The sequence below is a fragment of the Lynx rufus genome, unplaced genomic scaffold (genome assembly GCF_022079265.1).
Source record: "Lynx rufus isolate CCGP_SWC_20201006 ecotype Redwood Valley unplaced genomic scaffold, mLynRuf1.p SCAF_34, whole genome shotgun sequence".
NCBI classification, from domain to species: domain Eukaryota; kingdom Metazoa; phylum Chordata; class Mammalia; order Carnivora; family Felidae; genus Lynx; species Lynx rufus.
This window is the reverse complement of record NW_025814850.1, coordinates 3,813,170-3,837,508: the sequence shown is the minus strand read 5'-3', so window position 1 is coordinate 3,837,508 and position 24,339 is coordinate 3,813,170. Positions and strand designations below refer to the sequence as shown.

The window sequence follows — 24,339 nt, the reverse complement described above, 5'->3', positions numbered from 1 at the left end:
CTGGGGGAATGTACATATAAGATGAGCCTTGGAGAATGAGTCAGAGTTAGAAAGGGGAAGACTCAGGAAAGAGTGTTACAGATGGAAGGAACGGTGCGCTCAGGCCCTGAATGAAGGCCCCATACGAGGGAAGAACAGAGCTCCGGGGTGTGCTAGGAGGGAAGAGGGGCGCTGCCAGGACCCCGCTGTGCTCGGCCACGTGGAGGCCCCCCAGGCAGGCGCACGCGGCGTGCACCCCGAAGTCGGTGCCCGCGCGCGCGCACTCCTCTCCACTGGGCCCGGCAGCCCTTCCCTCCCTCGACACCCAGCAAAGAGAGGTTGCGGGGGGACTGGAACTGAGGGTCCCCAACCACGTTGGAGCAGGAGAGCAGAGTAGGAAAGGATGCGGGGGGAATAAGGGAGACCAAAGGAGGAAGGACTGAGGGTTTTTTGAGGGGGGACCACCTCGCTGTCTCAATTCCTCGGATGAGTGGCCTAGAGCCAGCCAGGCTGGGCCAGCAGCGCGCTGGGAGGCAGTGTCAGCCTGTGGCTTTGCTGGGCTAGAGGTGGGGGCGGGGGGCGGGGCGGAGAAGGCCAGGTGGCAGGGGCTGTTTGGAGAAAGGAAGGCTTTCTGGGCCCGAGGGAGGCCAAGTCCGACACCTGCCCCGGAGCCCGGTGTACTTGATTTGGCTTTTCAAATATGCACTGAGGCGTCGTTCTTGCCTTGAGAGCTGAGTTATTCACACCCACTGGGCCCTGCTGGATAAGAGCACCAGTGAATGCAGGACTGGTAGGGAGAGCCAGCTAGTGCGCTGAGGTTGCACAGAGAGACAGTGACCCCTCGCCGTTTTCTGGGTGTGGAACTTTGAGTCCCCGCGCAGGAGAGGGTGACAGCCTTCTGGTTCGAGGCGGGGACGCAAGGAGCTCCGTTTCTCAGCCTCCCCTTGGGCTGATGGCTCGGAGCCTGGAGCCTGTTTCCGATTCTGTGTCTCCCTCTCTCTCTGCCCCTCCCCCGTTCATGCTCTGTCTCTCTCTGTCCCAAAATAAATAAAAAACGTTGAAAAAAAAATTAAAAAAAAAAAGCAGCTGTTTATTTGTACCCTTATCTCACTTCCTTTCCTAGACCGCGACCTCTCTTGAGGGCAAGAGGAACCCGGTTTCCCCACAGCACACAAGACACGGTTACCACTCATTCATTGGGAGTTTATTGGAAGGATAAATGGGGGGGGGGGGTAGTAACCGGACATCCTTGACATAGGAGATGCTTGCGCACAAGAGCCCAGCGGAGCGCAAGCTCCAGACCCACAACTGAGCACTTTACTGGGAAGGAGAGCGAGAACCGCGCCCCCAGCCTGCCTCCGCTGGGGAATGGCAGGTGTCCGCCCCCTCTGTTGCAGCTTTGCTCTGAGGACCTCACGTCCCTACTTCTCCGACTGCCCTTGTCAACGCCTGACTCGATGCCGAAGCCCGCCCCCCTACCCACAACTATGCTTCCTCGTCCCCGATCTGCGGCAGTGCCTCTGACTACCCTTAGCCTTTTTGTCCGGGCCTCTTCTCCCGTCGCCCTCCTCTTCTGTCTCCATCACCACCGGCAGGGCGCGCGTCGGGGCAGCCCTGGCCGGCAGGAGGGGGCGGGTCCTGCGACCGGGAGCCGGAAGCCGGACGGGGGGCCGTGAGGACGTGTTCCAAGGAAGCCAGGGCCGGACCCGGCGGGGCCGGCAACGTGGAGCCGCTGTACTAGCAAATGCACAAGTGAGGGCCGCGTCGGGGCCCGGGCGGGGGCGCAGCCAGGCTGGGCGAGGCCGGCTCCCCTGGCTGGGGCCTCGGGCGCCCGCCAGTGTGGAGGCCGAGTCCTTCCGCCGGGGCGCTGCCGGGGGCGGCTCGGAAGTTCTGTCTCTGGCGGGATGCCCAAGTCGGCGGCGGATGGAGGGTCCGGCCTGATGCGTGGGGACGTTGGGCCGGACGGCTCATGGGATCTTCGAGGCCGCGACTACCTGCTAAGTAGACTAGGTGAAGGAAAAGTCATACTTACAGATTATAAATTGTTTGTCCAGCACCTGCCAACTCACTGCTCTGGGTTGGTAGAGATGGTGGGAGTCAGGGCCCCTACACCTACTTTACTATTCACTTGGAGAGCCCAGGGACGTCCGAAAAAAATCTAAGGTGTGGCAGGATTGGATGGAGTGTAAATGAACAATACAAACGGAATCTTCTTTAGTTTAGAAAGATCCATCATTGAGCTAAGGTCGTCAGAATAAGTTTCATTGTAACTCACAGCTCCTAAATGACGTCGGCCCCAACTCTTGATTGACACTAATCTGTTGTTGCTGCTACACTTTTTTCCCTTTTCTTTTGATTTGGTTTATACCAGAGACCATACTGATGCAGTGTTTGGTTTGAGTGCAAATATAAAACCTACTCTGTAACAGTTTTAAAACGACAGAATTTGCTCTTACCCTGGGAGCCCTATTCTCATATAAAAATTATAAGAAGGGACGGGTCGCCTGTGTGGCTCAGTCGGTTGGACATCTGACTCTTGATCTCAGCTCACGGCTTGAGCTCTGGGTGGTGAGTTCAAGCCCTGCGTTAAGCTTCAAGCTGGGCGTGGAGACTACTTTAGAAAAAAATTTTTATATCTATATAGATGATGGAACTTAAATAATCAGACCTGTGAGTCCATTGGAAAAGGAATGAAATAGAATTATTTTTGTGTTACTAAGAAAGGACAGATCTTTTAGTGTGTCTTTCCCCTGAAGTATTGAACCAGTTCTGGGAGTTCTGGTTCTAGACTTCTTTTTCTGATCTATAAAATGTTAGTTTGGAGCTCATAAACTTTGAGGCTCCTTTCAGCTTCATGATACTGGTGATTGAGTGTCTTAAAAGGAAACACACAATCCTGCGAGCGTCAGCAATTAACTTTTGCAGTTGCAGAAATTAATGATCGAGGCTGAATTGACACAACAGTAACTGAGCATCTTAATTTTACTGGAACTTTGAACCCACTTTGTGGTTATCTCTGGCCATGTCCCTGACAGTACATTGGAATGAAATCAGTACTTGAAAGTTCTGTATCTTGAAAACTCCTTCTTAACTGCCTGAGCAATGAGTGGGGGAGGGAGGGGAGGTGAAAATCAGAATAAACATTTTATGCTTAAGTAATACTGCATTAGGATGAACTTTATAGATGAATAAGTGGCCAGGCTTCTTTTTTTGATATTCAAGTGGTTGTAGAGGTGTCTATATTTGTCCCCTGTATAGTCTAGGATCCCTCAGTGCCCTGGACCTTATTATCTCTAGAGATTCTTTTCGGTTTTAATTTTTTAAACAATATTTATTTTTGAGAATTAGAGTGTGAGTGGGGGAGGGGGAGAGAGAGAGAGGGAGCTACAGAGTCCGAAGCAGGCTCTAGGCTCCAAGCTGTCAGCACAGAGCCCAAAGCGGGGCTCGAACCCACGAATCGTGGGATCATGACCTGAGCTGAAGCCGGACACTTAGCCGACTAAGCCACCTAGGTCCCTCTATCCCTAGAGCTTCCGATTCAGTAGGTCTGGAGCACAAGAAGCTCTATTTTTAACAAGCTCTCCAAGTGATTCTGGTGAGCAGCTGGGTGTGAAAACTGTTACCTTATCTGAAGACCAGTTTTTCCTTTTTTTGAATTTGCCCTCTGGTGAGAGGCTAAATGTAGAAGCGGCAAGGTGGGTGAGGTGAAAATGACCAGATGGTTCCCACTACTTTTAAGTAAAGCAAAAACAACCACAAATGTTTGTATGATGCCGTAAAGGTTACACAGCAATTTCATATTGCATTTGGATCTATGAGCCTTTAAATAGTTGTGATTATTTATTCATGTGTGTACCCTGTTTTATCGGAGACTGAGGCACCAAGGAGTTAAATGGCTTGTTCCTGGTTCCTCAGCCAGTCCATAGTGGGACCAGAACTTGCAACCAGTATCTTTTAACTCTAAAACTGTTCCCTGCTCATAGGGGTCAGAGGCAGCATGGATACAAAATAGGTGTATATGAAAGGATGAGAGTAGTTCCATGGACTTTTAAAAAGCAATTTCATTTCTACAGACTGGATTCGTTTGTTTGTTTGTTTGTTTGTTTGTTTGTTTGTTTTTAGTCAGCAACAGTGACCTTGTTTTCTTACTATGAGGTCTCTCTGCTTGGTGATGTTATTACCTAAGCCCACCACGGACCCCATGTTGGACAGGGCTAAGACTTCTGGTTTCTAGTGTCCACCTCCCCCCCCCCCCCGCCCGCCCCAAGTCCTGCCTGTGCATCACCTGTTCCTTATTGGCTTCCAGTGTGTTGTCTGAATTCCCAGTTCGGTTTAAAACAGACTTGCCACATAGTAGTCCCCCCTATGCCATGCCTGCTTGCTTTGTTGTTTTGCATTTGATTTCCTCCCAGGCATGAAATGTAGAGATTGGAATCATTTTCTTGGCCATATCTCTTCTAGTTCATTCAAAGCATTCAGAGCTTAGGTGGGAGAAGTCAGTATTGTTTCCCTGCAACTTTAAAGTTTGTCCATTTTGGCTTAGAAAACGGTATAAGCCACCTGAAGGGTGTTTATAGGATGAGTGTTGCCATCATCTCTCACCCTGTCCTCATAGACTTTAAAAATTGGAAGGGACTGGCAAAATCTTCCATTCCAACTCCCTGTAGTCAGGAAGACCCTTTATAAAACCCGAAGCAGTTCGTGTACCCTGTGTTTAAACATGCAGGAGCTCTTTTTCTTTTTTTCTTTTTTTTTTAAGTTTAGAGAGAGAAAGAACACGAGTTGGGGGGGGTGCGCAGAGAGAGGGAGAACCCCAAGCAGGCTCCCAGCTGTCAGCGCAGAGCCCGCCCGACACGGGGCTCGAACCCATGAACCATGAGATCATGACCTGAGCCTACCCAGAGTCGACGCTCAACTGACTGAGCCACCCAGGCGCCCCCCTTCTTCCTTTGCTTGAAGAGAGAGAGTTCATAATTATTCTGGGGTTTTTGTGGGGAGGGGCATGTTGAGCTGAAAGCTACCCTCTTGAATGGGGCTCTTGGTTCTGGCTCTCCCTTCAGGAGCCGCAGTGGAGAATGAGCCCATTCCTCTGCCTATGTCAGCTCTACGTATTTGAAAAGCACCAGCTGCCCCATTTTAATGGAGTTTTTTTTTTTCTTTTTTCTCTTTTCTTTTCTTTTCTTTTCTTTTCTTTTCTTTCCTTTTCTTTTCTTTTCTTTTCTCAGAGGCTTATTATCACTAGCTCTTTTGACCATTCCTCTTCATGACTTGACTTCTAGACTCTTTCCCGGTCATCCTCTTCATCCATCTTCCGTCAGGGGAAGTCTTTAATAGGGGCCTTTAACAGACAGCTCCCAGGATGGAATGCCACTTGATATTGTACATTGGGGACTTTTTAAAAAAGTCTTAAGTGGGAATGCTTTTCATCCCTGACAAATTTAATTTTACTATTTTAGCCTAAATGAAAATATTACTATTTGTTTTGTGGTACAACATCCTAACCTAGGCTCATTATAGCACAGAGTGATGTGCAAATGTCATCAACGTAAGTTGGTTTGTTAAAAAATCTTGAACAAAACGTAGAGCTGAAGGCAGTCCTGTGGTAGAATGCTGGAAATCTTGGCTAGCATCCCTTGGGTACCATTATTTAGCCTGCCATGAAGCCCTCATCCTTAAAGTTTAAAGTATTTGTCAATCCATGGGAGAAATGTACTATCTCGTTATTTTGACTTTGCATTCTTCTGATTACTAGTCAAGTGGAATAATAGATACAGATATAGATGTAGATATGGATATAGATATAGATATGTTTGGGTTTTCTTTTCTGTCATTTGCTCTTTGCCCATTTTACAAAAGTGCTTTGACTTTTCCTGTTGATTTGCAGCATTTTTTAATCTATTCTAGACATTAGTCCTTTCTTATCTGGCGCGGGTATCTTCCAGTCTCTGCCTGTCTTTTTATTTTATTTTTTTAGAGCATCTTTGGTGTAGACAGGTTTTTTGTTTTAATGTAGTCAAATTGACGAGTCTTGTGGTGTGTGTGGTTTGGGGGACAGTATTGTTTTTTGCCTTGTTTAGGAAATTCTTCTTCAACCTGAAGTCATAGTATGCATTCCTGTATTTTCTCCAGAAAATTTGAAAGCCTTGCCTTTTACATTTGGGCTTTAAACCATCTTGCGTTTCTTTTTGTGTCTGGACTCTACTCTTTGCTCCTGGGTCAAGGTTAGGGTTTGTCTGTCTCCGCACTGCAATGATGTTGTTTTGTTTGGTTTTGTGTTGTTATTATGGCTTTGTCATAAGTCCTCATAGCAGGTGGACCAGGTCATCCCTCTCATACTTGATTCAGAGTTGTCTTGGATACTCTTTGCCCCCTGCCCCCCTCCCTTTTTTTCTTCTGTTCCCGTTCCTGTCAATACTGCTAATTTTCACATTTGCTCTATGAAGCTGCCATTGACAACTTACCTCACTGCCTACGTGCAGGCCTTCGGTAAAATCCTAATTGTCTTCCCATCGGCGTCGCCGTGCAGTCCTCTTGCTGTCTCTGTGGTTACCCTGACCCAGATGTTGGTTAACTCAAGCTGTGTTCCTCCATCTACCTCCGTACCTCCACGTGCCCTCATTCTACACTATCAGGACCTATCTTACCGGAGGAGCAGTCTGGTCCCTCCATCTCTAGTGGTGATTTCTAGTTTCCTTTCAGGGCCGTGGGTCTTACCCAGGTGCGCTCAGACTCAGTAGAGCGCTGGCCTTGCTTCTGGTGCCGTGGGTCATGTTTAGAGTCCGCAGGAAAGCCCTGGCAAAGACAAGACAGAGTTGAAACCTAGTTTGGGCTTCTGGCTTGCATTGGTAAATTTGGGTTCACAGATTGTGGTGCTCATGGTGGAGGCTGGTTGCTGACCTTTCCCTCAAGGGTTGGAGGTGATATAGTTGCTCAGCAGACTGCTTTCCTGTGGCTCTGATGTGAGAGACCGGAAGCACCAGGAGCCCGTTGTTGGGGTAGCATAGGCAGTATTCCAGAACTGATCGCAGACGACTGCTAGGAAGGGCTCTGGGGGTGACCTTGGTCAGGCCCCAAGGAGCCTCCGGAGAGCACGCTAGGGCCCGCCATCTGAGACCACGCTGGCGAGCCAGGGTACGGTGTCGCATTTCCCAATGAGGAGGCACTCGCCTGGGATTGCCAGGGAAAGGCCTTTACCGGACGGGACATCCCCGTCTTTCAGGACCTTCCTCTGATAGTTTTCTCGCACTGAGCGCCTCATCCCTTCTCCCCTCCGACCCCTACTCGCTTCCGGGCAGGCCCACCTGCTTGTAATCCACGTGCCTTTTTGCCGATCCTTTTCTTCATCTCTTCCCTCATCAGGTCAAGTTTCCGTCTTCAGAGTGCTCTTTAGAACTCACTTGACGCCACCGGGTTCCGCCAGCTTTTACTCTTACTTTCTTACGTTTCCTTGGCACCACGCCACTGCGCGTAGCCCCTCGGCTTCCTTTTTGTTTACACTTCCATGTAGTGATGTTCCCCTAAATCTTCTTGGGACTTGTCATGTCTCTCTGGCCTGTCATTCCTAATTACATTGTTTCTCAAGGACAAGGATTATATCTTTCTTGCCCTTTGACTCTCCCTAGTACAGACCAGCACTCAGCACATCGGGTCAAAGAGCAGAGAGTGGGATTGGCTGGGTCCGGATTGAGGTTTATCACTTGCTGTGTGACCTTGAACAAGTTAACCTTTCTGGGCTTCGGTTGTCTTATTTATAAAACGAAGATGATAATGGTCCTTTCCGCATAGGGTTATTGACTTTGCAGAATGTCTCCGATGTGGCAGGCACTTAGTAAGCGCCGCCTGTTAGTGTTCTTATTAATATTCATGGTAAAATATTAGAAACCGGGCCAAAACATGTGGCCTAAAGTGCCACTTAACAAAGTTTACAGTTCAGTGATGCTGTCGATTTAAATCAGTTACACGTTGGCATCAGAAAATTTGTCTTTCCTGACCGAAGCACTGTCGATGACTCCTGTCTCACTCATTTCCTCTCTCTTCCTTTGATAGGCAGGTCCACGAGATCCAGTCTCACATGGGACGCCTGGAGACCGCGGACAAGCAGTCTCTGCACTGTGAGTCATTAACTATGGAGAGCAGAGTCCTTTCTCCTGATGACACGATGCTAATGGGCTGTGTTTCCTGACCGCCTTGCTGCCTCAGGGGCTTAATGATTCCATGCCGAAGGAGTTCTGTTGTTAGGGGTGGACAGAAAAACCCTCTGGCAAAGCCTCTGACTTCTCTCATTGCGCCCGGTGGAATCCCACAGGCCTTATCCCCCATTACCCCTCAACTCACCCTGACAGGGCCCTATGGGAATGGACCTCCTCTCCTCTGTCTTAATCTAATTACCGAGCCCTGGGAGGAATGTACTCCGTACAAATTCAGAGATGTTTAACTGGAATTGGTCATTTCTTCTGAGCTGAGAACTGTGGCTTTTTAGGAGGATTATTCAGAAACGAATAGCAATATTAATTAGTGTAGTTCCCACACTGTGGTTTCATTTGAGAAGAGTGCTGCTTTTTGTTTTACGGTTTTCTGTTGGCCAGAAAAGGTCCTTTCTCTGAGCTGGCCACAACAGATGCCACTGGTTACCCACACGTTGCTGATGCCACCCGTTCACCTCCCCGCTTGGCTGTCGCTATGCCCTTTTCTGTTTGCTCATGCCTCCTTTTTGGAGCGTCAAAAGCATCTCTTTTCTGGGTTCTGTGCCCCACCCTGTTCTAATCTAGAGTGCATATGTTAGCTGCTGCAGGTTGGCCTAGGAGGGTGACATTGCTTCTTTACTGTCGTGTCTTTATTGGGCAAGAAGCAATGTGGGTACCTTTTTTTTTTTGTTAATGTTTATTTATTTATTTATTCATTTATTTATTTATTTATTTGAGAGAGAGCACACAAGCAGGGGAGGGGCAGAGAGAGAGGGAGAGAGAGAGAATCCCAAACAGGCTCTGAGCTGTCAGAGACCCTGGTGTGGGGCTCGATCCCACGAACCGTGAGACCGCAGCCTGTGCTGAAATCAGCAGTCGGGCACAGTCGGATGCTTAACCGACTGAGCCACCCAGACGCCCCCCTGGGTGCCCTTTTTGTACACGGGTTAGTTCCTATCCATCTGCTTTGTTTGCCTTCCCAGCAGTCTCACTGTCACATGATTAGAAATGGAAAAGAGGCCATGTTGACTGTTTATCAAGAGGGATAAGGAAAATGACTGTATTTATCATATCTTTACCTCTGTGGATTCTTTCCTGGGCCTTTCCTAGTGATATTCAGTCTATTTTGGGGATTCCAGCATCAGCCTGCCCGTCCTTATGGAAAGCCTCAAGGGAGCTCTTCTCTGTGTTTCACACACTAATCTTCCCCTTTGTGCTTTTTTTTCTTTTAACCTCATTACTGTAGGGAATTCAATTGGCAGCCTTCTTACTAGATGTTTATAACTCGTATCTGAGAATAATCTCAAAGGAAAAGAGACCTCATTCTGTTTCAGAAGATACTGCATTTTGCTTAAAATATTTTATTTGGACAACCCAAATATTCATTTTATTTTCTAAAGGCAGGAAATTTATTTCTACAGATTTATCTGTAGCTTTTTAAACAATTGGCATTGCTATGACATTAACAGCTACATGTATATATGCGTGTGTGTGTTTAGAACAACATTTACAGAATCAGTATCACTTGAATTTTTTTCCATTATTCAGTACGATATGCGTTTTTCTCCTTTTCGAATGGGTTTCTTTGAATTTATTGGATATGGAAAAAGACATGTTTATTGTATCATTCTAATTTAAGCTGACTGTCTCTTTTCCAGCAATTACTCTTTTTTCTCTCTTGTGCAGTAGTAGAAAACGAAATCCAAGCAAGCATTGACCAGATATTCAGCCATCTAGAACGTCTGGAGATTCTGTCCAGCAAGGAGCCCCCGAACAAAAGACAGAATGCCAAACTGTGAGTGTTGTGACGCCTCTTGTCCAGGGGAGGCTGTCAGATATTCTGAAAATCCATTTACGCATTGAAAAACTGAGACTCTGTGAAGATGAAGTCCCCCTAAAGGGCACGGTTTCGTTTCAATGATATTTCCTCAAAATAAAAAGCCTGTGAGGTTAGGGGCTCAGAAGCCTGTGTCTCCTTACATTGGGTCATTTTGAAATTTTGCCTCCAATACCGTTTTTCTGGCCAGACCCGTGGCCTTACTTGAAGCCTCCAGCAGCCAGGGAGGTGTGCACTGCCCTCTGGTTCCTGCTGCATTCTTGGATTGAGATGAAATCTTGCCGTTAATCACTTCAATCAGCCGATTTATAATGAAATACTGATGTAACATTTGATACTCCGCCATGAAATTCAAATGAAAACCCTCACCACCTCCAGCCCAGCCCCTGCTCCCAAAAGTTCTTATGAAACTTTGTTGTTGCTTTACTCGAAAGGTGCCCTTGGGCTCCTTCTTGAAAAGCGATATAATCCATGGCAGGTCAGGGAGAGGTCCTTGAGCCTGCTTCCTGTCACGTGTTCCCTGTCATGCATCCAGAATCAGAGACCAGCAGATGCTTAAGTAAAGCTGTTGGGATCTCTTGTGCTACAACCGTACTTGAACCACAGGCCGCTTCTTTATTTTCAACATCAGTGATCAAAATCAGATCATTTTGGTGGGGACAGCATGCAGTGGTGTAGGGAGAAGTAAGGAAGCATCTTTCTTGAATACGAAGGCTGGCCGCTCAAAATGTGCGGCCCTGGGTTTCTGGAATGTAATCTCTGTGTCCATCAATTCCAGTCGTGTTGACCAGTTAAAGTATGATGTCCAGCACCTGCAGACTGCTCTCAGAAACTTCCAGCATCGGCGATACGCAAGGGAGCAGCAGGAGAGACAGCGAGAGGAACTTCTGTCTCGAACCTTCACCACTAACGTAAGCCAGGCTCCTGGTTGGGGGGCGGGAGGGGGTGGGGGGCAGTGTCTACAGGCACTCGGCAGCTCGTCGCCACTGAAACTCGGGTCCTGGAGCTTCATCTTTGTAGGGGGTGTCCGAAGCCGATCGACTGGAAGTAACAGTGGGCTTTGTGCCTTGCCACAGACACTAGACCTAGACAGGGAACCTCCTTCTCTAACACGAAAACCCGAAGCGGAAGCAGTTAAAGTGAAGGAGTGGGCAGGGGTGAAAATGACCTGGGTTTGACTGAGAGGTGGAAGTTCACATGGTGGAAACGGTTTCTGATCAGGTAGAGACAGATGATGAGAACTGAAACCATTTGTCATGAGGGGCAGCATTTCAAAGCTGCCTGCAGGCACTTGCCATCGTGCTGTGTATGTGTGTGGTTCCCGTGTCAGATGCCTTAAAATGGTTTTGCCCCAAATCTGAGCAGCAGTTTGGAGGAATTTGTTAACAGGTCTTTTGTTTTGGATGGATTGCTTGACTTGAGCCTGTTCAAAAGTGGCCTGGTTGGTGTGCATGTTTGGTTTTTGGGAGACCCTTGCCCCTGCCCCTCGGTCTTAATAGGATCCATTCCTGCACATGGCTGTTGATGGCTAGAGGACACACTGGCCTTTTTCAGGTCCCTTATAATGTATTTCCACCAAGTGAGGTGGGTTTTGGGTTGTTTTGTTTTAACAGAGAGGTTCATTTTCTAAAGAGGTCTTAGCTCTCTAAGCCTGCCATCAGAATTCAAATCAGCCCACGTTTCACAGATGCTTAAGTCTCTCTGCTGTGTCCACACTTGCAGCAAATTTCCCTGAGTGTTTCAGAATGTGCCTGTGTAGTTTCTGCTTCTCTAGAGTAAGCAGTCAAGTAACACTGATTAACAATTCAGAAGTGTGATGAGGATGTGTTGGAGGCATAGTGGTAGGCACAGCTGTCTGTCTTCCTTCCTTCCTTCCTTCCTTCCTTCCTTCCTTCCTTCCTTCCTTCCTTTCGGTAGTTTCAAGTTTTCATAGCTGCCTTTCAAAAGTGTAATGAATTCTACAACACGCCAAAAGGTGTGTGGGCTTTTGATCGCTATGGCATTGGGTACTCAAACCTCTTTTAGGTCAGGGATGATCGCTCAGAATTGTTTTGTTTGCATATCAGCTCGGTGCGGTGCTCTGCACGCAGTGCCCCTTAATCAAAGTTGACTTTGCCAAATGAACTTCTTGCCGGTCACTCTGTGAGCTGGAGCTATGATATGTTTTTCTGAGTGATAATGCCCAATTAGGTCTACCCTTTCAGGCGGAAGGGTAAGAACGATTTGTATACAGAAGGCACTCAATAAACGCTTGTCGAATGAAGAGACACCTCTCTTTGATTCATTCAAACACTGGAGTCTTGTGACCCACTGAGCATTAGCTGTATGCCGAACATTGTTGAAGATGCTGAGAGTAAAGCTTGTGAAAAAGTGAAAAGCTGTGGTCCCCGCCTGCTTCTCGAAACGCTCCCGTGTTAGCAGGGGGCACTGAGAGCAGGTGCATGAAAAGTGATTCTGAACGTATGCAGCAAGGAAGAGGTGGTTGAACCTCTTCGTGGTGATTGAAAGAGGGGAGAATGACCGTGCATGGCAGAAGAATGTGCGATTGTCGGGAGGCGGGAAAGAAGGGAACTATGGCCAGTCCTGACTGCCTTCTGTATCCAGTCCGCTTCTGGTGTAAACTTAGAGCCCTGAGGCCAGTCTCAGTGTTTCTTCCCACAGGATGGTTAAGAGGGCCGGCTCTGCACTCAGTAGTGAGATACAGGCCCCGCTGGACTGAACAGCTCTGTGTGATCTTAGACCTCTCTGAGCTTCAGTTTCTTCACCTCTAAAATGGGGATAGTACAGTAACTGTGTTATAACATTAGGATAAGGATTAAGTGAGCTTAGGGTAATGGGCATCAGGGTGGAAAGTACTTGATCGGTGCCAGTTTTTTTCTTCCTTCATTTCTTTACAGCCCTTTCTGGACTGCTGAGGAGAATTGTCCCATCCCGACTACCCATTAGGCCTTTGTCTCCTTTGTCCTTAGTCAGACTCCGTCTAAGTGCAGTGACAGCTGTAGATAAATAAAACAGCTGCAGAACAAAAGCAAACCTGTGTTAAGGGAAAGCCAAGGAAAGGAACATTTGGAACAAGCTAAGTTAATAGGGGAGTAGTCAGAGAAAGCCTTCAGGAGAAGCCCAGCAAGACCTTGCAGGACTGATGTTCCTTCTTAAGTGGTGGTCATGGTGGAGAGGCAGGAATTCACAGGCCGTGTGTATCTGGCTGTCTCTCTGGCTTGGCCTTGGCCGACAGGCGGAGCAGTCAGACCCGCTGGGACCCCAGGAGCTGACCAGGCGGCAGAGCTAATCCTGTGCCTGCGTTTCTTTCACAGGACTCTGACACGACCATCCCAATGGATAGCTCGCTGCATTTCAACTCCTCCCTCCAGAAAATTCACCATGGCATGGACAACCTCATCGGAGGCGGGCACGGTATACTGGACGGACTGAGGGCCCAGAGACTGACCTTGAAGGTGGGGGCTTTTCTGGGGGACAGGGAGGAGGCCCTTCGTTCTGGCCTCATTCACCAGTTGGGTACCCGCGTTGACGTCTTGGTTACGTATCCTCGCGTTTTGTTATTTTGGTGGTGAGACAGAGCCCTGAGTCTGGGGTCCTTTCTTTTGGAGCTGAAGTATGAGGAGTCCACAAGTGACCACCTTCCCTTCGCCCGCAGCTGCTACTTGTGCTTGCAACGAACCGTAATTTGGCATCACTTGGTATCTGGGTCTTTTGCCGTTTACTGAACTTACCATGAAAGTGGCTGCTACGATAGGCACCACTAAGACCAAGAAATCCCACAACTGCCGAAATTACAGAATGCACGATTCTGAGAAGGCACACGTGGCCACACGTGGCCCCTCACCCTCACGTGGTTTCCCGGAGAGCCCCTCCTGCCGACCACCTGATAGCCGAGACCTTTTGTGCTCTTGTAACTGAGCCCCTGTGGGCGGGGCCGGAGGGCTGCCTGGGTTGACTAGCCGCAGGCACAGAAGGGCTTCTAGAGCATCTGGGCTGGCCCGTAGCAGCTGCCCTCTCCGTAGTCCCAGGTATTCCTAGAAGCCCCGCCCCACTGGCCGAGGCTCAAACCCCCTGGGAGTGGTTTACAGAAACATTACACAGATTCTGATGTCAGTCATGATGTTTCAGCCTCAGCCCTTTTCCTGTATCAGCTCTAATGGATAATGGGGTGTGGGCTGTGCCTATTATCAGGGTGTGGTCCCCTGTGAACGCAGCACTCCCAGCCACTGAGCTGTGAGAAACAGTCACTCGGAAGTGTGAGATTTATCTTAGTTTTTGTTGGACTGCGTTGAGCCCGTCAGCCCCGCGGGACTTCAGTACATTGCTGCACAGCCCCTGCCGTCGTCACCAGGGAGAAAGTCAGGCAGCCCGCAAGTGTCCCTCACGCCCTGCTGCCGGCCGTGGTGCTTCTGGTGGTCTGGAAGTGTGTCTCCAACAGCTTCGCGGGTGCCCCTCTTTCTGAACGGCCACCTACTGTAATCTGAACTGATACGTGATGATTAATCTGCCCTTTCTTTAGAAAATTGCCCATATCTCGGGCAAACAGTAAAACCCTTTTAGGACAAGCCTCCCCGTGTCTCACTGACGTCGACCCGGTGGGGTAAGGTTAGAGCTTATTGCCAACGCGAATGTTCGCTTCCTATCAAAGTCTGATATCACTGCGGAGTCTCAGCGGCATCTGCCCCTGTGCTGTCCCCAGAAGGATGCGCAGGGCAGCCCAGTGAGGCGGTTGGGGTCGGAACGTGAGGTTTCTAATTCAGTTTCCTCTGTACACCCGCTGCTACCTACCCGCCTTTTGGTCTTGATTCTCTCCATCCTCCTCCCACCCCACTCCTGCCTAAACCGTTAAAAGGAGTGAAGTTGCTGGGCCGTGGCTGGGGGAAATTTGTGGCTGGAAAGGAATACATTTTTTGAAATTTATGTTAATTTTCAGGTGATTTTAGAAGCTGGGTACTTGTATTACATGCAGGGATGAAATAATCTGCCTTCAGAGCTAAGCAGAATCTTTTTTTTTTTTTTTAGAGTTTACTTATCATTTACTTAGGGTGTGCGTGCAAGTAGGGGAGGAGCAGAGAGAGACAGACTCCCAAGCAGGCCCCGAGGTGTCAGCGCAGAGCCCGGTGTGGGGCTCGATCTCACAAACCGTGAGATCGTGACCTGAGCCGAGATCACGAGGCAGACGCTTACCTGATTGAGCCACCCAGGCGCCCCAGAGCTAACCAGAATCTTTAGCAAGAGCCTAAATTTCACCATCACTGTCGTTGCAAAAACATGTCTCTGGCCTCCGCTGGCAACGGTAAAGTTTGACCTGAAAGATCTCTTCCGGGGAGGCTTGTTCATCACTGGGCTGAACCCAGGGTTCGAGTGCCTGTCCGTGATGCCTCATGCTGTTTTCACTTCTGCCTCTTCTGTCTTGCTGGTTAATGTGTTGTTCACTTAAAAACTGAATGTGGGGCATTAGGTTAGATGCCGTCCATCCTGATGGGCCACGTGTGTGGAAGCGAGTTGGGGTCTGCCCAGCATCTGTTTATACTTGCCGCTTCGTGAGCAGTCAAGTGTTCTTAAGAACAAAAATTGGAAAGCAGAGAGGAAGGGCAGGCTGAGTGCTGTGGGCTGTTGATTTAGGAGTAAAATACTCTTTTGGTCTTGATGGCACGTATACAAGGGGTCATTGCGTTGGTGACGGTCGTTCCACGTCACCCGCTTCAGACCCTCTCGCGAACATGGACATTGACCCACACGTTAGACGCAGCAGAATCCCATTGTGTTCCACACAGTCAACGGGCCGATAGCCAGGATTTTGGGGTCAGGGAGCAGAGGAAAAGTTTTCTGAGGTTTCCTTTTTTAAAAATATGTAAAACATTCTCATTTTAAAATTTTCTCTTGAGGTGTAACGTACATACGGTAGGCGTACGGATCTAATTCGTGCGGGTCCTTGAATTTCGACAGATGCATATACCTTTGTGACTCACACTGCTGTCAAGACGTAGACCATCCTCATTGCCCCCGGACAATCCCTCATGCTCTCCCAGCCAGCCTGCCTGCCTTCCTTCCAGGCAACCACCGTTCTGATTTATCTCACTGTAGAGTAGCTTTGCCTGTTAGTGGACTTCATATAAATGTATTACCAAGAGCGGCTTCTTCCTCTCAGGAGTGTTTTCCAGGCTCATTCATACTGTTCCAAGTTGGTAATTAGGTCCTTTTTATTGCCAAGTAGTATATCCCATTGTACAGATACACTATAAGTGGTCTATCCATTCTCTGGTGGATGTACACCTGGGTTGTTTCATTCTGTGTTTTCCTTTGGAAGCTTTATGTTTAATTCTGTGATCCATCTCAAATTAATTTTTGTGTATGATAGGAACTGAGGATCTTCTTACAGACATGTGTATGGTACATATGAGACATGTATGTATATATGTCCACGATATATATATGTACTAGGGTCCATCATTCCTGCACATTTGTGGAAAAGGCTTTTCTTTCCTCCTTGCTTTGCTCCGGTACCTTGATCAAAAGTCATTTGACCACAGAGTGGATTGATGCTGCTTATGCTTTTAGGTATGACCAAGAGACTGTCTCTAGGAGAAGTCCCATTCCTTGGCAAAAGGAGCTGACCTTTGTGTTTCCTTCTTTTCTCGTCCGCTCCAGGGGACTCAGAAGAAGATCCTTGACATTGCCAACATGCTGGGCTTGTCCAACACCGTGATGCGGCTCACTGAGAAGCGGGCTTTCCAGGACAAGTACTTCATGATCGGTGGCATGCTTCTCACCTGTGTGGTCATGTTCCTCGTGGTGCAGTACCTGACATGAGCCAGCCCCGCCCCGCGGCTGAGCGTCGTTCCCACCGTGCGAGAGTCTGTGTGAGTGTGTGTGTGTGAAAGAGAGAGGGGGGCCCAGAGGCTGCCTTCTTAAATGTATGCCCTTCTTAACTGTGAAGACCACTGGGAGTCATCGTGATCTGTAAGGTAGCGGGCGTTTCAGACCTGCTCTGTTTCCTGTAACACCTTGGAGGGGAAGCGAATGCTACCAAGATGCATGGTCCTAAGGAAATGAGAGTATCTCCTCGCTCTCTCGCTCTTGCTCTGTCTCGCCGTCTCTCACCCTCACTAGGGGTGGAAGTGATGTAAGGGTAAGGGGTGAAGAAAGAAGAGGGAGGGAAAGAATGGTTTTGCTGTTCTTGTCCATGTAGCTGATGCTCGCCCAGGGAAGGCTTTTTTTTCTTTTTTTTTTTTTAATATATGAAATTTATTGTCAAATTGGTTTCCATACAACACCCAGTGCTCATCCCAAAAGGTGCCCTCCTCAATACCCATCACCCACCCTCCCCTCCCTCCCATTCCTCTTCTGCTCCTGGTCACCCCCTATGTGGCCATCTTTCCATCATTCATCTTTCGAAGCCAAGTTCAAAAAGCAACCCTCCCTGAGAAGCCCCTCCCAACATTCTATATTCCTTCCACAATTATTAACTGAGCACTTACTATGTACCGGGAACTATTTTAGGGGCTGGGGACAGAGACATCAACAAAGCCCCTTCCTTCACAGTGTTTGCATTCTAGGGGGAGAGGCGAGTCCCAAACACACACACAAACATATGAAGCACTTCCTGGTGGTGATAAATATTATGCAGCAGAATAAAGCCAGGGGAGTGAGAGGTAACCTTGTCCTTGAAGGGGAAGTCAAGGAATACCTCTCTGAGGAGGTGACATTGAGCAGCACTGAATGAGGCAAAGGACCGGGTCGCCCAAATGTCCGGGGAAGAGCATTCCAGGCAGAGGGAGCAGGCAGTGCAAAGGCTTCTTCCTCCTCCATGGTGGGGCTAGCTTCCTTCTGCCCAGGTTTTGCACACACCTGTCTTGTGCTGTCCTTCTCGTTTTATCTTGTCTTACGGTCCTTTAAGGTGTGTGTCTTCATTCTTGTACTATAGGCCCTCTGAAGGCACCAGCTGCCTTTGACCCAGCTAAATGTCCCTCACTGGGTTTTGCACGGGTCACGGCACACAGTAGGCGGTCATCAAGTGCAGGAGACGCGGATGGACAGCGGGATGATGAGCGGTTGTACTGAGGGGCAGGTGGATGGACCGAAGGGCGAGGGGAGAAGCTAATGGGTGTTTCCAGCCAGCTTGCCCCATCTAGCCTCTTAGGCCTTGTTCCTTTCTTCTGCTTCCCCGTCTCCCTTTCTCCTCCGTATCCTTTGTCCCTCAGTTCAGAGCCCTCTAAAAACCTTCTTCTCCCTGTTCTAAGGGCTGTGCCTGGCTTTTGTGGAGAGCAACTTCAACCTATCAAAGGTAAATGAAAATGCAGACGGCAGCTTCGACTATGGCATCTTCCAGATCAACAGCCGCTACTGGTGCAATGATTACAAGAGTCACTCGGAAAACATTTGCCACGAGGACTGCAAAGGTCTGGCCGGGGTCTCAGGGTGGGAGAGGTGAGAGGATGAGTGGGGTCTACTCACAGGACTTCTCTTCCCACTCCAAGCCTGGGAATGCCCCCAGAGGGATGGCCCGAGGAGTCCGGGAATGCCTTTGCTGAGCAGAGGATTTGACTAGTGGCTACGATGCCCCTCCGGTTAGGAGATTCTCCAGGGTGCAGGCTCCAGAAAGGCTCTGCACACCCAGTAGCAGAGGACAGCAGCGGCCAACATTTATCAAGAGTGTGTTATATACTAAGCACTTCACATGCCAGCTTCTCATGCGGTGGAAACTATTATGATCCCCGCTTTACAGACGAGCAAACTGAGGCCCATAGAACCAGTGCTGAATGCCAGACTGGTGGCCCTGAAGGCTCAGCTCTAACCATCAAGTACTGACTTTGTGTGGTTAATGGCCTGGTTGATTGGAGGCCAAGGGCAAACTCCCCACCTCAGAGCCACTCCTGGAGGCTCCACAGGTCCATGACTTTGCCCCTTACTCCCTCTTTCGTACTCTGATCAACATCCCTGCACTCTTGACCTGAAGAGCCTCTCTCATTAGGCAAGGTTTACCTTGGCCTCTGTGCTGCCTGTTTTGACATTTCCTTTCCCTAGAAACCCTCAAACGTGGCGTGAACCAGCATGTACCCTAGCTAGGATGTGTGGTAGTAAACATACATTTACTCCTGCCCCCACCCCTAGCCACCCTTGACCTCTAGCAGCCATTGTAGAGATATCTCAATGGGCCTCTGGGAGGGAGCCCTTGCCTAATCTGGAAGGACTCAGCCCCTGGGGGGCAGGGAGAGCCAGTGTCTGCCTCAGTCTCTGGGACTGTCTTCTGTGTTCTCACGGGTATTCTCTGCCTCCCCTTCAGAACTGCTGAGCCCCGATCTTCTCTCAACCATCAACTGTGTGAAAAAGATTGTGTCTGGAGCAGGGGGAATGAAGAACTGGTGAGGAGGTCACTGTGGGACTAAGTTAGCAGGCAGAGCCCCAAGAAGGATGTAGTGACAGGAGGGGACAGGAGGCAAGGACTCGACCCCTTCTGACCGTCTAGAAAAACGTGGGAGAGCGGCGGGGCTCGGAACTGGGACTTACAAGACTTGGGATCTGGGTCTTTCTCTGATGTTGTATTAAAACCGTTTTGGACACAGTAGCAAAGCAACTTGAGTGAGCTGAGGGAGATGGCTTCAGAGGGGACAAGGTGTCTCACCGAGCTTACCCAAGGGGTCTCTTCTTGGGAAGAGAATGGAGGCGGAGCTGGGAACTGTCAGTGTGGCTCTCCTGACAAGTTTTTGCCTCCTCGTGCATTTCCTTCACTACTTTCTTTGTAGACCAGTATATTCTGCTCCACATTCCAGAGGACAGATCGTGGCTGCCCCCAAGCTAACGGGCTAATGTTCTGAGCAGTCACGGAGACTGGCTAGTCTCAGCCCCAGAGTCCAAGGGGCTGGGATAGAGAATCTGATTGGCTCAGCTTGGACCCATCATCCCCTCGTGGTTCAATGAGCTGTAGGTGTGGGAGCAGTTAAGCAGTACCCTCATGCTGGCCACGGGTGGGGGGTGGGGCTGGCCCTCTCCATAATTCGCAGCAACATTTTCTATAAAAGGTGCGTAGCTCCTCAGCTGAGCAAATACCCCCAAAGCTGTCAGCTTCCCAATGGTAGACAGTGCAATGGTTGCTTCACTTTTCTGAGCTTCAGATTGGAGATGGAATGGAAAAGTGAGTAAGACACACGGATAAGAATGTCACATAAAAGAAAATATATGTAGCCAATAATCATATAAAAATATTTTCCATCCTCAGTAGTCAAAAAAAATGCAAATCAAAATCCTAATAATTTTATTTTAAAACATCTGGAAAAGTAATTGCTCTTTTGTTGTCAGTGTCCAATACTTTAATCAAAGAAGTAAATAATAGAGAACTGATTACATTTACAGACCATTCCAAGCTTATTAAGGAGGAGAGATAAGTTTAGAATAAAAATGGTATAGATAAGTTGAAGGATTGGTCAGAAGTAAAATAAACTTAATACACACAATGGCACAGTAATACTCTGAGGTTAAAAGCATCAAGCTACTCAAATAAAAGATGTGGATTGGTTATTATAAAAAATTTGTAGATGGAGAATACTAGGAGTGAAATGGACCACCAATAGAATGTTACTTAGCAACCTAACAGGAACTGACAAGTTGCAATGGTGTCATTCGTCTATCTATCCGAGTCACCCCAACATTTTTTGAGTGCCTACTGTACACAACTTTCAGAGGGTATAAAAATAAAATAATAAATATAAATCTAACTTTTAGAAAGACTAAAAAGCAACTCTATTTTTTTCTGACATGTTTATTTACCCATATGTTAATTCTCTTGACATATAATTTTTTGGAGATTTATTATTAAAATAATTATTCAAAGTGGAAATAACCTTATTCTCTGAAAGCATAGGAGAAAAGAAAGGAGAAAATAAAACTTATGTGTAATCCCACTACCCAGAGCTGAACTTTGGTATTTTTACATATATTTTTCTAGGATTTTTCTAAGCATGTGTGTGCGTGTGTGTGTGTAAGTGTGGTATATACATATGCATAAACACATAATTAGAAAATATATATGTTGACTCACATGCATACAATTTTGTTACCTTTTTCTATTAACTTTATATGTTAGGCAACCTTCCATGTAAATAAATATAGATCCACACTGCCTTTTTAAATATTTAATTTTTTTTTTAACATTTATTCATTTTTGAGAGAGAGAGAGAGAGAGAGACAGAGCATGAGTGGGGGAGGGGCAGAGAGTGGGAGACACAGAAGCAGAAGCAGGCTCCAGGCTCTGAGCTGTCAGCACAGAGCCCGGCGTGGGGCTCGAACTCACAAACCGCGAGATCGTGACCTGAGCCGAGGTTGGACGCTTAACCGACTGAGCCACCCAGGCACCCCAACACTGCCTTTTTAAATGGCTGTGTGCCGGGGTCCAGCCCCAGCAGGTCCAGGGGTTCCCGAAGGATGCACGGCGTCGGCGAAAATAACAAACGGACACGGACAACAACAGTGTGTTAGACTGGCCGCTTTATTGCGGCAAACGTGGCATTATATTTGTTAGCAATTTCCTTGTAGCATGCGTCATCTATGTTTCTTGGCTTTACCTAATTCTAAAAATGTTCCTTTGTGTAATCACCCATTAAGGGACAACATGGTTATTTTCTTGTAACGTTACAAGAAATTGATTAATTTCTTCATATTATTTTCATTATGTATCTACGTTTATTTATAGTCTAGAAAGCGTTTGCTTTGCTATTTTCATGAAAGGTCATCTATCTCTCAACACCTCAAGTGGAACATTTACAGGGACATGACTTCTTAATTGTTTCTTTGAACCATTTGTGTATAAGGAACAAAAGTTATTCGCTTTGGTCTGGGGTGCCGGGAGGGAGCCAAGAGGGCCCTGGGAACCCACGCCTTCTGCGCTCCCAGGGAGACAATGTATACCTAGGAACTAATGAACCATTCTGTACCTTAACCCACCAGGTCCAGTTATCATCTGGAATGCCTCCTGGGGGCCAAGTGGGCCTAGGGGTTGGAGTAATTTGTATCCATAGATACATTCCTTTGTTGCCAGGGTGGGGATTTCAAATCCATTTGTCCCCCTCCCTGGCTGGGAAATATATGGGGCTATCCTTCCTTTAGGTAGAGGAGTCTTTACAGGGGGTGGCAAGGGCTGGATGTAGGCCCGCATAATTTCCCTGCGGAATCTTATTTCTTTCCCCCGTGGTCCTTTTCCCAGGGGGCCTGTCATGGGCAATTCCCCAACCGACAAATCCCCAGGTACTTTCATTGGTAGGGGGGCTGCCCTGACCAATGCTAAGGCCAAATCACATAAAAGCAGGGGTACAAGAAGCTTCGCTGTCGGTGGGCCACCATGCAGTCCCGATCCATCCATCACCCGGGCCCTGCCATCAGGCTGGTTTTGGCAGCTGTGAATTTTTCTGTGGAACAGATCAAAGCACAAAAACAAATTGTTTTGAAAAATAAGCTATATAACAAATAATCTAAATAAATATGTCATTTCTAATATTTTTGCTGTTATAAGCAGGGTTTTTTCTCTTTATCTCATCAGACAAAAGATAGGTCACTAAAATTGAAATTGCTAGGTCAAAGGATGTGAACATTTTAAGGCTTTTAAGTAATACTGTTATTAGAAATTCAAAGCAATAGGGGCGCCTGGGTGGCGCAGTCGGTTAAGCGTCTGACTTCAGCCAGGTCACGATCTCGCGGTCTGTGAGTTCGAGCCCCGCGTCAGGCTCTGGGCTGAGAGCCTGGAGCCTGCTTCCGATTCTGTGTCTCCCTCTCTCTCTCTGCCCCTCCCCCGTTCATGCTCTCTCTCTCTCTCTCTCCTCTCTCTCTCTGTCTGTCCCAAAAAAAAAAAAAAAAAGTTGAAAAAAAAATTTTTTTTTAGAAATTCAAAGCAATAAATCTTTAGAGCTTTAGATTTCAAGACTTCAGATGTAGTTTCTTCCAGTTACCTGGATTTACAGTTGGGGAAACTGAGGGACAGAAAGATAAAAGTGTACTCCAAAGCCATACAACCTATTTTATTTTATTTGTTTTTATTTTATTTTAATTCCAGTTAGTTAGCATACAGTGTTGTATTAGTTTCAGGTGTACAATATAGTGATTCAGCAATTCCCTGTATTACGCAGTGCTCATCAAGATAAGTATCCTTTTCATCCCCTTCACCTATTTCATCCATCCCCTCATCCACTTTCCCTCTGGTAACCCCCAGTTTGTTCTCTATAGTTAAGAGTATGTTTGTTGGTTTGTCCTGTTCCCCACCCCCACCCCCCACCACTTTGTTCATTTGTTTTGTTTCATAAATTCTACATGTGAGTAAAATCATATGGTATTTGTGTTTCTCTGACTGGCTTATTTCACTCAGCATTATACTCCCTAGCTCCATCCATGTTTTTGCAAATGGCAAGATTTAATTCTTTTTATGGCTGAATAATATTCCTGTGTGTGTGTGTGTGTGTGTGTGTGTGTGTGTGTGTGTGTGTGTATCACATCTTCATTCATCTATCGACGGACATTTGGACTGCTCCCATAATTTGGCTATTTTAAATAATGCTGCAATAAACCTAGGGATGCCTGTATACCTATGAATTAATGTTTATTCTTTGGGTAAATTCCCAGAGGTACAATTACTGGATCATATGGTAGTTTTCATTTTTTGAGGACTCTCCATACTGTATTCCACAGTGGCTACACCAGTTTGCATTCCCACCAACAATGCACAAGGGTTCCTTTTTTTTTCTACATCATTGCCAACACTTGTTTTTCCTTGTGTTTTTAAATTTAGCCATTTTGATAGGTGTGAGGTGATATCTCATTGTGGTTTTGATTTCCCTGATGATGAGTGATGTTGAACACCTTTTCATGTGTCTGTTGGCCATATGTAGGTCTTCTTTGAAGAAATGTCTGTTCCTGTCTTCTGCCCATTTAAAATGGATTATTTGTTTTTCTGGTGTTGAATTATATAAGTTCTTTATATATTTTGGGTACGAACCCTTTATTGGGTATGTCATTTGCAAACATCTTATCCCATTCAGTAGGTTATTGTTTAGTTTTATTGGTTGTTTCCTTTGCTGTACCAAAGCTTTTTATTCTGTGGTAATCCCAGTAGTTTATTTTTACTTTTGTTTCCCTTGCCTCAGGAGATGTATCTAAAAGGATGTTGCTATAGCTGCCTCTGTCAGAGAAATTACTGCCTCTGCTCTCTATTAGGATTTTTATGGTTTTAGGTCTAACATTTAAATTCTTAATCCATTTTGAACTTTTGTGTATAGTGTAAGAAAGTGGTCCAGTTTCATTCTGTTGCATGTTGCTGTCCAGTTTTCCCAACACCGTTTGTTGAAGGGACTGTCTTTT

General features: G+C 47.3%; 2 protein-coding genes and 1 pseudogene across 5 annotated transcripts in view; all 3 read left to right on the top strand.

Annotated features, from left to right (window-relative positions):
• The window catches only part of LOC124522185 (leucine-rich repeat-containing protein 37A2-like), a 334,305-nt pseudogene that overhangs the window by 95,010 nt on the left and 214,956 nt on the right, over positions 1-24,339 (top strand).
• LOC124522180 (Golgi SNAP receptor complex member 2-like) lies at positions 1,680-20,903 on the top strand. Of its 4 annotated transcripts, XM_047093483.1 has the most exons (8): positions 1,751-1,989; positions 8,026-8,090; positions 9,821-9,957; positions 10,778-10,910; positions 13,314-13,454; positions 16,651-16,862; positions 18,243-18,429; positions 19,286-20,903. In XM_047093483.1, exons 1-6 carry the CDS (start codon positions 1,884-1,886, stop codon positions 16,810-16,812), a joined length of 744 nt encoding a protein of 247 aa, XP_046949439.1. In that variant the 5' UTR covers positions 1,751-1,883; the 3' UTR covers positions 16,813-16,862; positions 18,243-18,429; positions 19,286-20,903. The 4 variants fall into 4 exon arrangements, with proteins under 4 accessions (XP_046949440.1, XP_046949439.1, XP_046949438.1 ...); XM_047093484.1 differs by lacking the exon at positions 1,751-1,989 and adding an exon at positions 1,680-1,731 and having other exon boundaries at positions 9,849-9,957; positions 16,651-18,429; XM_047093482.1 differs by having other exon boundaries at positions 16,651-18,429.
• LOC124522177 (uncharacterized) overlaps positions 18,438-24,339 on the top strand; it is a 130,818-nt gene continuing 124,916 nt past the window's right edge. Inside the window, exon 1 of the mRNA XM_047093476.1 lies at positions 18,438-19,364. The gene's annotated coding sequence lies outside the window, so the exon portion shown is untranslated. The remainder of the gene's footprint in view (positions 19,365-24,339) is intronic.